The sequence below is a fragment of the Anopheles gambiae genome, chromosome 2, assembly GCF_943734735.2.
Source record: "Anopheles gambiae chromosome 2, idAnoGambNW_F1_1, whole genome shotgun sequence".
Lineage (NCBI taxonomy): Eukaryota > Metazoa > Arthropoda > Insecta > Diptera > Culicidae > Anopheles > Anopheles gambiae.
In genome coordinates, this window is record NC_064601.1 from 8,743,627 (window position 1) to 8,759,612 (window position 15,986).

General features: G+C 53.3%; 4 protein-coding genes across 5 annotated transcripts; 1 reads left to right on the forward strand and 3 right to left on the reverse strand.

The window, feature by feature from the left end:
* Positions 1-733: 733 nt before the first annotated feature.
* On the reverse strand, positions 734-4,031 carry LOC4577314 (uncharacterized). Its single transcript, XM_001238470.4, has 2 exons — positions 1,644-4,031; positions 734-1,539 (listed from the first exon to the last, which is right to left on the reverse strand). The coding sequence occupies exons 1-2, from the start codon at positions 1,887-1,889 to the stop codon at positions 919-921; spliced, it is 867 nt and encodes a 288-aa protein (XP_001238471.4). The 5' UTR covers positions 1,890-4,031; the 3' UTR covers positions 734-918.
* Positions 4,032-4,508: 477 nt separating this feature from the next.
* Positions 4,509-11,930, reverse strand: LOC5667791 (PAX-interacting protein 1). 2 transcript variants are annotated; one of them, XM_001689276.3, is made up of 4 exons: positions 11,322-11,930; positions 6,038-11,252; positions 5,725-5,953; positions 4,509-5,634 (listed from the first exon to the last, which is right to left on the reverse strand). In XM_001689276.3, exons 1-4 carry the CDS (start codon positions 11,427-11,429, stop codon positions 5,061-5,063), a joined length of 6,126 nt encoding a protein of 2,041 aa, XP_001689328.3. In that variant the 5' UTR covers positions 11,430-11,930; the 3' UTR covers positions 4,509-5,060. The 2 variants fall into 2 exon arrangements, with proteins under 2 accessions (XP_001689328.3, XP_061503890.1); XM_061647906.1 differs by having other exon boundaries at positions 4,509-5,637.
* A 14-nt stretch (positions 11,931-11,944) lies between these two features.
* On the forward strand, positions 11,945-13,232 carry LOC1281463 (NADH-ubiquinone oxidoreductase subunit 8). Its single transcript, XM_321378.6, has 2 exons — positions 11,945-12,356; positions 12,452-13,232. Exons 1-2 carry the CDS (start codon positions 12,320-12,322, stop codon positions 13,069-13,071), a joined length of 657 nt encoding a protein of 218 aa, XP_321378.6. The 5' UTR covers positions 11,945-12,319; the 3' UTR covers positions 13,072-13,232.
* Positions 13,207-14,562, reverse strand: LOC1281462 (actin-related protein 2/3 complex subunit 3). Its single transcript, XM_321377.5, has 2 exons — positions 14,058-14,562; positions 13,207-13,850 (listed from the first exon to the last, which is right to left on the reverse strand). The coding sequence occupies exons 1-2, from the start codon at positions 14,061-14,063 to the stop codon at positions 13,320-13,322; spliced, it is 537 nt and encodes a 178-aa protein (XP_321377.4). The 5' UTR covers positions 14,064-14,562; the 3' UTR covers positions 13,207-13,319.
* Positions 14,563-15,986: the final 1,424 nt, after the last annotated feature.

The window sequence follows — 15,986 nt, forward strand, 5'->3', positions numbered from 1 at the left end:
ATGTAAGATTCAGATTGATTCATCCATCTTGAAGATTCGCCCAGGCGCATGAATTTGGGATAGAGTTATCCATCATCTCTAGTGCATGCGCATTGAGACATTGACATTCTCTCGATTTTCTCTATGTTTTGCTAACAACATGCCCGACAACAAGGGTTCAAATCTCAAAAATTTAATTTCACACAATGTTTCGCTTATTTCGTAAAAATAGTGGAATTCATCCGATCGGAATCGGGTCGGAAGCGGATCCGATCGTCCAGACGGCGGGGAAGTATGTTTTGCAAAAGTGGTATTTCAAATGCGTTTCCATTTGGACCAATCCATTCCATCGCAGTCCATCGAAACTTCTACCACTCTTTGAAAAAAACAGAAAACCTTGAACGAAAGCGAAAAGTTCTACCACCTTACCGAAACCCACGATCGGATCAGATCGTGGAAAATAAAGGAAGTCCAGCCAGCCCGCCGGCAGAGACAAAGCCGCATGCGCGCGCCCGTATATCACACCGCACCGTGGTTCTTCCCATAAAGCGCTGTGACTCACGGACGGAGATTAGTTACGACCAAAACTCGTTCCGCGATCGCTTTCGATTGGAAACAGGTTGATCGGACGGACGGGGAGAACCGCCTAATGTATGCATACGAAGACACGAACACAACACACACACACACATACTGTCATTCAGATTACAGCAGGAAGCACCATATAAGTACATTATCACAGATATCTCGCAAGTTTTGTGTTGTGTACCGCGTGTCGTCGCGCGGTGTCTTTATTCTGTGGCCAACTAAACAAAAAAGAAAAACAAGCTTTACATTTGAAACGATATTAAGCCGTGAACCAGAAATGGATCTGGTCGGAATAGGGCAACCGATCGCCGATGCTTGCTCCATCTGTTCCGCACGCAGGTGGAACGGAAATTACGTCAGTTTATCGCTCACAAACGCTGGTAGCCGCAGTTCGTCGGCCTGCAGTGCCGCCGTTGCACCGCCGGGCGAGATGACCTGCTTGCGGTACGTGATCTCCTCCCGGATGTACTTCACCGAGGTGCTGTTGTCCTGCGGGTTGTTCGTTTCCTCCTTGCGCTCAATCGTGCGCTGGTACTCGTGCTGGACGGCCGGCGCATCTCCGGTCAGCTGCGGGGTGGAGGAGGAAGAAACGGAACTACCTTCACCCTTTGGCACCACCACTTTCGGCAGTCCAGTCACTGGAAGGGGCGCGATCGCTGTCCCGGTCGCCGGTGCCGGAGCCGGTGGTGTCAGCTTCAGGTTCAGGGACGTCGGGACCACCAGCTTGGTACGGTCGCACTTATCCTTGCACGAGTCCGACCGCAGGAAGTGCCGTAGGGTCACCGCACTAACGAACGAGCCACGATCGGCCGGTCCCGTGCAGAGCTCACGATCGTTGAAGATCACCTTCGTGACCTTGGGCAGTGGCTCTTGGATGGGGAAATTAACGCGGTACGTCACGCCGCGGCCTTTGCCGAACTGTTGCAAAATTTGCGCACTGTCTTCGATTGCTTCAATCGAACCGACGTATTTCTGCAAATTCCAAGCGGTAGAAGGAAGAAAACGGTTTTATTGCAATAGAGAGCATCGTGCTGGTAGGATCTACCGCCAGCTTCGTGTTACTCGCGTGCACTTACCGAGTGAAGTTCGCCCGCAATGGAAAGATGCAGTTCCAACGTGCCCACCTTATCCACCGGTTGCTCACGCGTGTCTACGATACCGTAAATCTGCTGCTTAATGCTGTCGCTAGCGTACTGGAAGATGGCAGGGCACGGAGACACTGCCGTGTTCGGTAAGCCACCACTGAGCGACGCAGCGAAAGAACCACGGCACAGCTCCAGCAGCACGACCGATAGCACTAGGTGTGGCGCAAATCGAGCCATCGTTTCTTGGTCGCAAATTTAAAACGATCAAACGGTCGTACACCCTTATGTACTGCTGAATATATCCACTGAATGGTTGCTACAATATCCAAGCGAAGGCACCACCACTAATAGTGTAATAAACAGGCAGAAACCCTTTGCTCACGAGCAGGAACTTTCCGCGGGGTTAAACCGTTGCGAAACCCGTGTACGCACTACGTGCACTGCGGCGAGCTGAAGCGCGAATAAAAATCCCGGCCACACTAGCGCATGCTTAAATGTGGACGCGGGTGTTCTCGCGTCGTTCGCCTGTTCGCGCATCGCAGCCCGTTCGGGGCCGTCGCGCGATCGTGCATCGATCGTCGAACACCGCGCGGGGTGAAGGGGGAGCTGTGTTGTAGCATTCGTCTGCAAGAAGGAGATGCCGCAGCTTAACGGAGGTTATTCGCGTCCACCTCCACCACCACCACCAAGCAATGGGCGACGGGTGTGTTGTTCTGTTATACATCTCTCTTTTGCCGTTCAATTTGCATTGATAATGATCCGTTGGGGGTTTTGCTTTTCGCAGCTTCTTCGTCTGCGCCTATCTGCCTACTACACGGGAAGGATAATATTATAGTGTATCGTTTCGTTCGCTTCCCCCCCCCCCCCCCCCCCCATTCAGAACCGTTTCCCACACACCACGCTGCTCGTGACAACACCGAAGTGGTGAAGGTGTGTCACAGGCACGTCGTGCGAGCAAAGCACGTGTTCTGGGACGCCCTGGAGCGTTATGAAACCTAAGAAGATCAGAGACCCCTCGCGAAAGATCGCCGTTTTATAGCGGTCCAATCGGTCTCTGCTACCATTCTTATAGGGTGTGTGTGTTGGATTTTAGAACAGGAGGAAAATCAAAATCATTTAAGGGACTTGTTGGAAGAATCTGAAGTGAAGTTGAAGTAAGAGTTGCTTCTTCCTCTACACAGGCACAACAGCCGTAACTTGCAAAGAGACCGGGTCTAATTCCTCCTTTTCCATTGTCCATGCTTTCTATGACTTATGTTTACCATGTGGGATCAATGGGAGCCAGAGAGAGAGAGAGAGAGAACGGCGCGTCCGGGTTAAACGAATTTGCGGACACGAACGACTTCAGACATTCCTCTAGGGGGCAGGTACACTCGGCACGCAAAAGAAATTCGATCGCTGGCGCCAACGTTTATGCAAAAGCGTTAGGCATTATAGATTTAAATGGCGTCGGAGATCAAATTGACTGCATCATAAAACTGTGGATGGAATTGTAGTTTTTACGGCTTATTAATGTTCCCAACCATGCGAGCAAGGGGAGAGGAGAGAGAGCGATGGTGCGAAAGAAAAAAGCAACACACAACATTGTCTGCCGAGGTGACATCTTCACCCACTTCCAAAAGATTCTCGAAGCTCCCCCCATCGCCGTTACCTCCAGCTACCATTCCCCGGAGCATGCTGCCACCCATGGCGTGGATATCCACACGCCCCGGGCAAGAGGTGTGAAGCGTGTGTCCGGCGTGTTATTCCACCGGGTCTCCATATATCATACTATCTGCCAGCTTAGCGTCTACCGGTAGCTTCTGTTTGGGGCGGAATCTGCTTGCCAGTCCTTATACGCGATGGCGGCGCATCTTTAGGCGGCAGCTTTTGCGCTGCGGAACGAAGAAAGCGGAGCCAGAAATAACGAAATAAAAGTATAAAGGCCTACACCCCAACACCAGCCAAATATAACACTGGAAGCTGGAAGCCGCTTACGCTGCAACCATTAGAGTGTGTGTCTGTGTGTGTTACCGCATGCCACATACTCCATAATCCCCGTCAAATCTGGCGCATCCCGCATCCGCAACAAGCGCGCCACATCCGCATTCAGAGAGCTGCGCACAAATCGATACCGGCGCCAATTCTGGCCAGCTAACGTTGCCTTCGTTAGCACGTTGACGGCACCATTAATTTGTCAAAAGCAGTGCCAATCCTGGCTACCGGCTGCTGCTGCTAGTGAATCGCCACACCGACATATGACACCGCACCACCACCGGCACCGGGTCCCGGAGCATGCAAATGCTGGAAGACGACGGGGAACGTTGATCACACACGTTCGATCGTTTGAATAATTTTGTGCCTTTATCGATTTGCTAATAACATATAAAATTTCTAACGATCCTCTTACTCTCTCGCTCTAACTCTCTCTCTCTCTCTCTCTCACGCTGTTTTCCCCTTTGCGCATTTTTGTTCAAGGGGCTTATCCCACTGAGAGGTATCCATTTCCGTCTTGTTGCGAATATTGTCCCATCTTATTAGGTATCACGCAGGCGCCACCAGTTTACTGCTCTGCATGATACATTTCCCTCCCCATCACCCGAGGGGGGGTGATGGTGGACTAAGGAGATTCGATTTCCGTCGAAACGAATTACCATTGGTTCGATACGCCTGATTAAGGTTTGTCAATTTATACACCAAACAAATGGCTCTTTTTTTGGAGGGGTTTGCTCCAGAAATTACCCCATACTGTGGTCTACCAAAAAAACAAGGAAAATTAAAAAATACTACTTAATTTGCGCACAAGACAGTCGAATGTTTACCCATTTTTCACAGCAAAACCCAATAACGGTATGCAGACATTGCTATTATTCTCACTTGCATTGTATTCAAATCTATAATCTTTTATTCATCTTCTGTGGAACGCTAAAATCTGAAAAGAAAACTTGAAGAAAACCTTAAAATCTAGGTACATTTACACCATCCTATTGACCATTTCTATTCGGCTGGGGTTGGGGTTTGTGAGTGAAGCTGCTTCTCCGCTCAGCTTTTCCGCTTTATCACCTAGCGTTCCTCACAAACGAGCTGGGCTTCCTGTGACGGACGCTTCTGCTTGATAGTCATATTGCTCTCTCTTTCTGCCTATCTCCCTTTCTCATCGCACGGCTCTCTCGCTGCACAATCTAGGCTTTATCTAATGCCAAGCTAAAAATAGATAATTACACTACTAAAATCTTTCCCACATCACACCTACACATACACCGCCATTTGGTGGTTTAGTGTCCCTGAATTATTGCTTTCCTGCAATTAGTTATGCTCCACCTTTCCTCACGAACACAGCATGATCTACTGTGCTACCGTCTATGCGTATGCGTGTGTGTGTGTGTGTTCCTACGCTCACTACAATCGTTGAGCGCGCCACAGCCCCCCCTACGACCCCAGCTCCCATTTGATTATGTGCGGCTCGATGCACAGCCGCTGCTGCATGATCGATTGCATCACGTACTCGGTGGTGCAGATTTGGCAGACCGCGTGTTTGGCCTTCTGTATGAAGGGCTGTATGATGATGCGATCCTCCGGGCAGCTGACGATCACGTAGCTGCCCGGCTTCTCCGCATTCGCCTCCCGTATCCGCTTGATCGTGCGCGGGTTCTTCTCCACCACACCGCCGCCCAGCTCGATCATCTGCCGCACATCCTTGCAGGCCGGCTTCACCTGCGGCGTCACGAAGAACACCTTGCCCTCGAACAGCTTGGCGCGGCCGGGCGCTTCCAGCACCTGGTGCAGGTCGCACTTGAACTGCTCGTTCAGCTCGCCCACGTCCAGCCGGTAGTTGTCGAGCGGCAGAAACTGGCCCGCCACCGCACTGTCCGACACCCACTTGCTACTTACCAGATGGCGCACGGTCGCGAGCGCCAGGATCAGCTTCACCGTGCGGGCGACCCGCGTCATCACTAGGTGGGTCGCTTCGGTCGCGTTGTTCGTCACCTTGCCGCCGAGCGTTCTGCTTTATGCAGAAATGGCAGTCAACAATCAACATTAAGATCAATCCTGGTGGCAGGAATTTGCCCCGGGCGGGGTAAGATGTACTTACGTTACGGCGTGCGCTAGTCCCTCGCTGTTGTCGACCTGCGAAAACAGCACGTGCGGTATGGCATCGGGCGCCGGCTGCCGCTGGCACACGATCTCCGCCGGAATCGGCTCCATCGGGGGCAGGGTGCGGGGTTTCTTCGCTCCGCTAACCGGCGGCGGCAGCTCGCTCAGCGTGCGCTTCACACGTTCGTGCGATTCCTGCGTTAGATTTATCGGCGATTTCCAGGCGGCTGTTGCGGATGAGATGTTTGCACAACAAGAGGTCAATCCCGTTATCCTGCCCTCTTTTTCTACCCGTAACCACGTTTACTTACTCATCAAATGCATCACCAGGTTGTAGTCGACGCGGAAGTGGCAGCTGAGCGTAAACTGCTGATACTTCGGCGCGTCGCACTGCTGCATCGCGTTCAGATTCCCCAGCAGTATGTCGCTCAGCCAGACCGTGTTGACCGCCGGTATGTTCCACTCCTTCGCGAACTTGTACTTCTGGTTTTCGTTCTGCCGGCAGATCAGCACGGTGTTCGATTTGGAGAAGTAGGGCGTCATGCGCGCCCCCGACTCCTCGATCATCTGCTTGATGCGCAGCCGCTCCTCCCCCTCGAAGCCGGTGATCGACATGTTGTGCTTGGTGGCGGGCTTCTGGTTGCCGAAGATGGCCGGCGTGGGCAGGTGCAGCGCCTGCCACGGGGGCAGCAGCTGGCGCTTCAGCACGATATCGTTCAGCCAGTAGGTGGTGATGCAGCGTTTCGCATCGCGGATGGCCTGCATCACCACGCCGTGCCGCTGCGTGCGGCAGAGCACGTGCGTTACCTTCGGCCCGTAGTGCGATTCGATCTCCCCGCCGTGCTTCTTGATGATCGTCTTCCACTCCTCTATCTCCGCCGCACTGTGCAGCTCATCGTACTCGATGATGTGGAAGGTGCAGCCGAGCAGGAACAGCTCCGGGTGCAGCTTGAGATTGGGATTGTGGCCGTAGTACTGCGGCCGCGGCAAAGGGGTCGGCCGTCCGGGGCTGAACTGTGCCGGGCCGCCCTTCATTGCCGCAGCCGACTGCATCATCACACCGGGACCGCCGGGGGCGCCGGGCGGTATCGGGATGATGCCGGGACCGCCACCCGCCGTCTGCACCACCACTGGACCACCACCGGGTGGTCCTACTACCATGGGACCGGCCCCAACTGGCATCCCGCTGTTGGTAATGTTGCCGAGCGTGCGGCGCACAACCTGCTGCTGATGCTGCTGCAACTGTTGCTGCTGGAGTGCTTGTTGCTGCTGCTGTTGCTGTTGCTGTTGCTGCTGCTGGACTTGATGTTGCTGCTGCTGTTGCTGCTGAAGCGCCAACAGCTCCTGCGGCGAGCGTCCCATCGTCTGCTGCTGCAGTGCCGCATTATGCTGCGCCGTCATCAACCGCAGCGTACCGGCTGCCGAAGGTTCCGCACTGCCACCGCTCTGTCCGCTGCTGCCGTCGACTAGCGTGTTGGCCCCACCGGCCGGTACCGTACCTCCATTGCCCAACCGGCTGGACAGCATGTTGGCCAGGGCGGTTTTCGTTTTGCTTTGCATCTGCTGCTGCTGTTGTGCGGCCTGCAGCGAACCTACCGCCGCTCCGGTCGCATCGATCGACGCTTGCGAGGAGGGAGGATGCTGTGCTCCCGCCGCTTGCTGCGGTCCTACGAGCGTTTGCTGCTGCACTACCATCGTGCTGCCATCCGCTCCGACTACCACTTCCGGTGCGAAGCCACCAGCCGCCCGTGGTGACATCATTTGACCCTGCAGCGGCGACGATCCGGCTTGCTGGGCAGCTGCCGCCGCCGCAGCAGCTGCTGCCTGCTGTTGATTTTTCTGCACCTGTTCACGCTGCAGCTGCATCTGGAGCAGGCGGTGCTGCTGCAGGCGCTGCTGCTGCTGCTGTGCTGGGGTAGCATTCGGGTCGATTGGATAGGACGTTCCCATGCCCGGGCCGGGACCGACGGTTTGCTGCGTAATTGGACTGAGCCCCGGTGCACCGGGCTGTCGGACCACGACTTGGCGAGCGTTTTGGAGCTGCTGTTGCTGCTGCTGCTGCTGCTGTATCTGCTGTTGCTGCTGGTGGTGCAGCCAGCGGACCTGCTGCTGTTGGTTCAGACCGGGCGGCATGGGACTGCGAATAACGATCTGCTGCCTGGCGCCCGGATGTGCACCCGGATGGCCCGGCCGGCCCTGAAAGGCGGCCTGCTGACGCTGCATCAGCGTGTGCTTAGCCTGGAGCCGGTTAATGTACTCCTGCTGTCCGGCGGGATCCAGCTTCATCAACTCCTCCCGGGACTGTGCATCGAGCTGAATCAGCTGCCGCTGCATTGGCGGCCTTAGTGTGGTACGAATAAACTGCTGCTGGCCGGGCGCTAACCCTTGCGGGGATTGCACGATCGTTTGCTGTACAATGGTCGCACCGGAGGGAATCATAGCACCTCCTTGTTGCTGCTGCTGTTGCTGTTGTTGCTGCTGGACCGGAGATTGCTGCATTTGTGTTTGGGGAGATTGTGTCTGGAACGATACACCGGTTTGTGCTTGTTGTTGCAGCGGGCTTTGGGGAGTCCATTGCGGCTGCGGTGTGCCCGGTGGTTGAGTCGGTGTCTGCGGTTGCTGCTGCTGCTGCATCATTTCGTTGCCACCAAGACCTGTGGGAAGCATTTGCTGCTCGCCCGTACTGCCGACTACCATCATTTGCTGTTGCGTTGGTGGACCTCCTCCGTTCGACGCTATGATTTGTTGCTGCATAATCGGTTGCTGCATGCCGCCGGTCTGAAGCTGCTGCTGCTGTGGTTGCTGTTGCTGTATCATCTGTTGTGTACCGTTGGGTCCAATCGTTTGCTGTATTATTTGCTGCTGCTGAGGATGCTGCTGCTGCTGCTGTTGCTGTGACTGCTGTTGCTGCAGCTGGTTAGGGACAACCGTTTGTTGAATAATTTGCTGCTGATTTATGATCAATTGTTGCTGCTGGGGCTGCTGTGCCATGGCACCTTGTTGAACGATCGAGCTGGATGGCTGTTGCTGTTGCTGCACCACTATTGTTTGCGGTTGGCCACCCGCAGAAGTCTGAATGATGTGCTGCTGCATAGGTTGTTGCTGTCCTTGAAGCGACACCTGCTGCTGCTGTTGTTGCTGGGGTTGCTGACCTTGCATCATTTGTGGCCTTTGCTGCAGCATTACCGTTTGACCACCGGTTCCCCCATCCTGAGACGTGACAATGGTGCGTTGCTGAACCATTTGTTGCTGTTGCTGCTGCTGCTGCTGCTGCTGCTGAGGGTTGGAAGTCATCGGACCCGCACTGCTTACAATGATTTGTTGCTGCTGTTTTTGCTGCTGCTGTTGCTGAATCTGTTGCATGTACTGGAGCCGTTGCTGGGGATTCATTTGCTGCACCCCAGGACCGGATATGATTTGCTGCTGGTTGGTGGATTGGTTAATGATGACTATATTCTGGCCTCCAGCTTGCCCAGACCCAGGCGGCCCTTGAAACACCTGCTGCTGGACGATTCTTTGCACCACCTGTGGTTGTCCCGGTTTCATTTGCTGTGGTTGCATCTGTTGCAACTGTTGTTGCTGCTGTTGCTGTTGTTGCTGCTGCTGCTGCTGTTGCATCGACTGCATTTGCACTTGCTGTTGTATAGGTTGCGCTTGTTGCTGATCTTGTGGTTGCTGCTCGAGAACCACCTGCTTCGTTACGGTCTGATAGTTCGCTCCCATGGGCTGATGAATGATGGTTTGCTGTATGAACTTCGGTTGTCCGCCCTGTTGTCCGGTTGGAGTTTGCGGACCATTATTACCCATCATTGCCATCTGTCCCTGCGCGGCGGACGGGGCAGAGGGAGCGCCTAGATTGCCCTGCTGGTACTGAATTTGTTGCTGCTGCTGCTGCTGCTGCTGTCCCTGCTGATTCATGCCCGTGCGCTGCACCTGTATTATTTGCTGCTGCAGTGGCTGCGACTGCGAAACCTGAATCGTTTGCTGTCCTTGTTGCAGTTGCTGCTGCTGCTGCTGCTGCTGGCCTGGCGGTTGCAGCTGAGTTTGATTGATCGTAATTTGTCGAACGATCTGCTTCTGTTGACCATCCGGCCCGGTCTGCGTAGTGGTGACGGTAGCCTGGCTGTACTGAGGTTGCTGCATCTGTGCCGCTCCACCTGCCTGCTGCTGCTGCAACTGCTGTTGTTGCTGTTGTTGCTGCTGTTGCTGCTGATTGGGCCCACTTTTGTATAGGACTTGTATATTTTGCTTGCCTGCCGCCTGGGATTGCTGCTGGGGGGCTTGTTGGGAGTTATTTTGCATAGGGGTTTGTATTATTTGCTGAATTATCGTTCCACTCGGGGCCGATGTGGTTTGGAAGTTCATGTTCGCTTGATGCAGCGTCTGCGGAGTTGAGGCGTTTTGTTGCGGTTGCTGTAACGATTGCTGCAAAATGTTACTATTTGTTGTGCTCATAGTAACTTGTTGCTGCTGTTGTTGTTGCTGCTGCTGTTGTTGTTGCTGCTGCTGTTGTAACTGCTGTTGCTGTTGTTGTAGCTGTTGCTGCTGTTGTTGCTGCTGCTGGTGCTGTTGTTGCTGCTGCTGCTGCTGTTGTTGCTGCTGCTGCTGTTGCTGCTGTTGCTGCTGTTGCTGTTGTTGCTGTTGTTGCTGCTGCTGCTGTTGCTGCTGTTGCTGTTGTAGAGCTTTCTGCAACTGTTGCTGCTGCTGCACATTCGGACTTTGGGGTACAGGTCCACGAAGTCTTTGTGATTGTTGCTGCTGGATTTGCTGCTGCTGCTGCTGCTGTGGGCCTTGTGCCCTGACAAAGCGCGGATTTCCTGACTGCAGATGGCTCACGTTTGCACCGCTGGTCGTTTGTTTTGTCACAGGCGACCCTTGTTTCGGACCAGGCTTGGGATCATCCTTTTTACCGTTCGTCGGCACTTCTGTTTTCGCCAGCCCTTCCTCAAAATCGAACCCTAAAATGTTATTCAGCGGTTGTTTTTCCGATGTCGCTTTCGGACCCGCCATCGGTCCAGCCTGCTTGAAGTACACCTGCTCGCGCAACAGCCTCGGATGGTACACGGCCGGCGGTTTGAGGCTGCTGGTTTTCAAACAGTCCGACACCCAGTCGGGCGTCACTATCTGCACGCTCGTACCGCACGCAAGGGCTTTCGTGTAGGCCGGACCTCGCGCACTACCACACACCAGATGCGTGGTGGTACGGTCCAGCCGGCTATTGAACGTGCCGCCATGGAACGTGAGCACCGCGTACAGCTTGCGCAGATCGCGCAGATCCACCTGCGTCACGGCAAACCGAAGGCCACAAAATATGCCCGACTTGAGCGGAAAGTACGCCTTGGTCGAGGCTAAACGGCCGAGCCGTACCGAGGCCACCACCCATGCCTCGGTTACCGTCGGTATGTCGTACAGTTCGCCCGCCTCCGTAATCTCGTTCTCGTCATAGTTGTCTCCGCACACGAGCAGTGTGCTGAAGTCCATGAACTTGCTCATTGTCACACCGCCATCTTCGAGCAGTTTCGTTATCTGAAAAGAAGGATAGCAGCATTAACCTCAGGAGGAAAGTCATACGCATTCACGCATCTTAATACTCACCTTCGGGTCAAGTGTCCCTGTGATATAGCACTTTACACTTTTAAACAGATCATCCTTAATCTGGAGGCTCTCCAAATTGACCCCGGCAGTCGCTGGGTCGGAATTCATTTTTTCCCCACAAAACGGTTGCCGACCTATTGCTATCCACAAAGCTGCACTGGGACTAAAGCATCTAGCAGGAGAATGCTGCGGTCAGTTGTTTTCATGCAAGGCGCGCTAACACCAACCGATTTGGCGAATTTTCATTCCGACTTTCCTCCGACCACGACACGCTACACCGCCAAGTTTTGTTTGTGTATGTTGTGTGGCAGCTACAGTGTTGGTAAAGAGGGAGGCAAATACATCCCACCTACCCCCTCAATCCTTCCACATCCGAACCATCACACAGGGCAAGCAAAACAACACGGCAAAACACACCCGCGAACGGCAAATGCAGCCTAATTTCTATCCATCGTTGTGCAGGGACGATGGTTTGTGGTTTCTATTGTGATCGGGTTGGGAGCAAGGGAACTTTTCCGGTACAGATTTACAATGGAGCAAACACCGAAACTCATCACTCTGCGACGCGCTTGTTCTTTTTCTTTTTGGCTTTGAAAATTTTGTGACATTTGACAGCGCAGATTTTGACATTCCGCACTAATTCGGCAAGAGAAAGATAGTGAAGCTGTGACATGAGCGTAAAATAATTATTTTTTATTCTATTTCACTGCCTATTGGTACTGATTATCAATTTTGACACGGTCTCAAATATTTAATGTGAGGTTAATTGCCTTTCTCTAAGTTGAAAATGAAACAGTAATAAATTTCGTAATATTATTGTATGCACCTTGTGCACGATTGTAAACAAACGTGATGGAAATCCATTTGTAAATTTACGTAACTTCACACGGTGCTGTCAAAATTCTCTCGAAAGCAGAAACGAGCCGAAAAAAGTTTTGCAATCGTTTGCAAATAGTGCAACTCCCGGACAAGAATCGCGGAATACGACGGAAGCAACCATGTCGGCCGTAAAAATCTTCTCGCTGGCCAAACAGGGTAAGTGCGGGCGGGTGTCCTCCCATCACCGAGCTCGGATGATATTGTTTGCCTTGGCTTCGTGCCTTGACTTCATCCTGTGGTTGTGCTTTTAGGCAGCCGACTGATCCGTCCGGCTTCGTTTTCGACCGCCGCCACACGGTGCTACAGCTCGCAGGCCAAGCCCGCTGCAATTAAACCGGAAGAGTACTACTACGTTAACAACAAGGAGCAAAGCATGGACATGAACGACATTACCGACCGTGCGGCCCAAACGATCTTCTGGACGGAGCTGTTCCGCGGTGCCGCCGTCACCCTGGCGCACATCTTCAAGGAGCCGGCCACCATCAATTACCCGTTCGAGAAGGGACCGCTCAGCCCGCGGTTCCGTGGCGAGCATGCGCTGCGCCGCTACCCGAGCGGCGAGGAGCGCTGCATTGCGTGCAAGCTGTGCGAGGCCATCTGTCCGGCGCAGGCCATCACGATCGAGGCGGAGGAGCGTGCGGACGGGAGCCGGCGCACGACGCGCTACGACATCGATATGACCAAGTGCATATACTGTGGCTTCTGCCAGGAGGCTTGCCCGGTCGATGCCATCGTCGAGGGGCCGAACTTTGAGTTCTCGACCGAAACCCACGAGGAGCTGCTGTACAACAAGGAGAAGCTGCTGAGCAATGGCGACAAGTGGGAGTCAGAAATCGCGACCAACATCAACGCCGACTACCTGTACCGTTAAGAGCGAAGCAGCGGCGTGATGTTAGGGCAGCCCAGCACGTCCCGTGTGGATAGCAACTATGTATAATAACAGATAATTAACACTGAAGAATAAAGCCTCCCAGCCCGTAATAAGCGTAGTGCGCAGAAAGCCTCATTCGGAAGACGCGTGCGTGTAGAGAACTTACGCGAAATTTATTCTATGTAAAAACGGAAAAGCAGTTGGGACACGAATGCATAAACATAATTAAAAGGGACCTCTCCCCGGGCTCACTGGCCCGGTCCCGAGAGCGACTTGTCCATGAACTTCTTCTTGGCGAAGCAGAGCCACCATTTGTTCGGCTTTCCGTCCTCGCCGGAAAAGACGCGCTCGCACACGCGAATGCCAACCTCTTGGCGCAGCTGCTGCAAATACTGTCGCATCAGTTCCGCCTCGGCCGGTGAGTTTGGCCGGGCGTACACGGCGTTCAGCGGAAAGCCCGCCTCGCCCGGAATGTCGAAGCGCGAAATGGCCAGCGTGTACATTTCCTGCAGGCCCTGGTTTTTGTTCGCGCAGCGCTGCAGCTTCTTCAGACACTCTGTCACGTAAAGCGTGATGTAGATCAGCACCCGGTCCACCTCCGACTTGATCTCGTACGTGCGGAAGAACACGTTCGCCTTGAAGTAGTACAGCGTTTCGTCGATGATGTCCTGCTCGAGGCTGGCATTTACCGGAGCGGGCCCGCGGGCCTGCGTCCGGATCGGCAGAATGGCCATATTGCCCACGGACTGCGAGTAATCCTTTATCTGTGAATGGTAGGCCTGCAAACGGGGGGGGGGGAGGGTCAAATCATGAATCTCTTCGCCCAACACTACTGTTATCTTCAGGATGTTTTGCCCTATCAACGACACACCCCGACTAGGGTTTGGGGCGATTGTGATGACTAATGCCCTCGGGACAAAAGTGCTAACAGGTCCAGGATAACCATGTCCGGAGTTTAATACTGCTCAAAAGGTTCTCCAACTTACCGGCATTGTAGTAGTAGAGTTTATTGACCGTAGGATAGCTTTACTTAATTATTATTGACTAAAAACTGCGCACAGTGCAGCTCTTTTGGGAAGTTGGTTTCGTTTTTCTTCAATTGTTTTGACAATCCGCCACATCTCCTCCTCCCCTGCAATGATCCAGGTCCGGGCAAATGCAGGTTTTTGACGTTTTGCCAGTTGACAGTTGCACACAACGACTGGCCGTGTTGCCAGCAGACTGTACAAAGGCAAGCAATAATAATTCAGTAGAAAAATTACAGTCGATATTTGTTTGTTGTGAAAACATAATTCTCGCATCAAAAGCGAAAAGTTATTTCATCTAGTATCAATTAAAAGGCCGATCAATGTAAGGTAAAAATATGTTTGAAGCAGCTTAAGGTATCAAACCCCACCCTCCCGAGGCATTCATTGTCGAAGTAAGCAGCTCGATGGCTATTTACTGTAGTTTACAAAACAGTTCTGCCCGTTCTAAGCCCACAAGCGACACGTTATGCTACCCCGTCAGCGGTATTATGCAATCCGCACGCAATTTGCAATACTTCGTTTTCTTACCCAACGGAACAGCTGCATTGCATGGGGCTGTACCACCTTACGACCCCAAACAGCCGATGCCGGAACCGTTCTAGGGATGACGCGCTGCTGCCCCCTAGCAGCATGATGATGCATGCAATCGGGTCCAAAGCGCATCGCGAAATGGCGCGAGGCGTACCGATGCTGTGAAGGTCAATAGCAACGCATCGCACCACGTCACACGTGCACGTGTACGCATTACTTATGCAGCGCTGCCGCGGTGCGCTGGGCAGCGGGACGCATCACCCGTTAGGACACGACCTAACAATTACACACATTTGTTGGTGTGTGTGAGTGTGTCAAGATGTGGCAAGGGAGGGGACGCATGACTCAGTTTGGGTGCGAGCATGGGCCCCTTGCCGGGTTTGCACAGAACGGAATTTAATGGGGATGAATGGCGTGATGTGTTGCGCTCTCCGTTGTCCGTCGGCTGCGTGCGCGTTCTCTTGGCAATGCGTCGCCGGCAGCAGCTTCCTTCGCTCGCGCGCGCGTTTCTCATTCGCGAACAACAAACAACAGCCGATTTCGACGTCTACCAGTGGCTGTCCCGCTTGCGCACGGTGCGCCGTTGGTAACCGGCATATTTTCTCATTCTTTCTAGCCCGGCAGTGTGTGTGCAAAAACGCTATAACAAACCATCAACATAGCCGAATGCTGCGGCTTTTTGGTATGACTTGGCGATTCAAATGGCGCTGTGGTTGACGCGCTTGGTGTTTGCAAAATCTAACTACTGATATGCAAAATACACACATGAAATGCCTCACAGAATCGTTCAATAATGTCGTCGCGATCGCAGCGGCTCCTATTGCGCATAAACGGTTCGGGGCACAATTCCGATGACGCCGATTAGGCGCTGGGGATTGTGTTTAGAAATGGAAAGGCAGCAACGTAAACAATGCTAAAAAAATAGAATAATGATCTCTGACCGTGAAACAATTCCGTTTTACACGTGATCCACGTCCTTATACGCTGGATGGGGAGGAAAACGTGCTAACCGATGACGTCCACCCGGTTTGACTTTCAGCTCGGCAATAGTTCCAGTTCCATCCCATGCCCCGGATTCCGGGGTCTCAAATGCATATTACCGCCTATCATGAAATTCTTTCACCTGCCGGACGCGTGATTCCCATCTGCTGTGCCATACACATACGGCCAATAAATCATAGCCACCGGGGCTGGGGAGACGATGAGGTGCGCCAAAGATAAAGCACACCTGTGATGGGCAATCGCGTAATAAGCCACTCTGATTGCAGATAGCATGAAACCGTCGAAAACAAACCAAACCTTTATCAGCCCAACCTTTCATTAGGCTTCCCTCACGCGCATGCAACGCAATTCTTC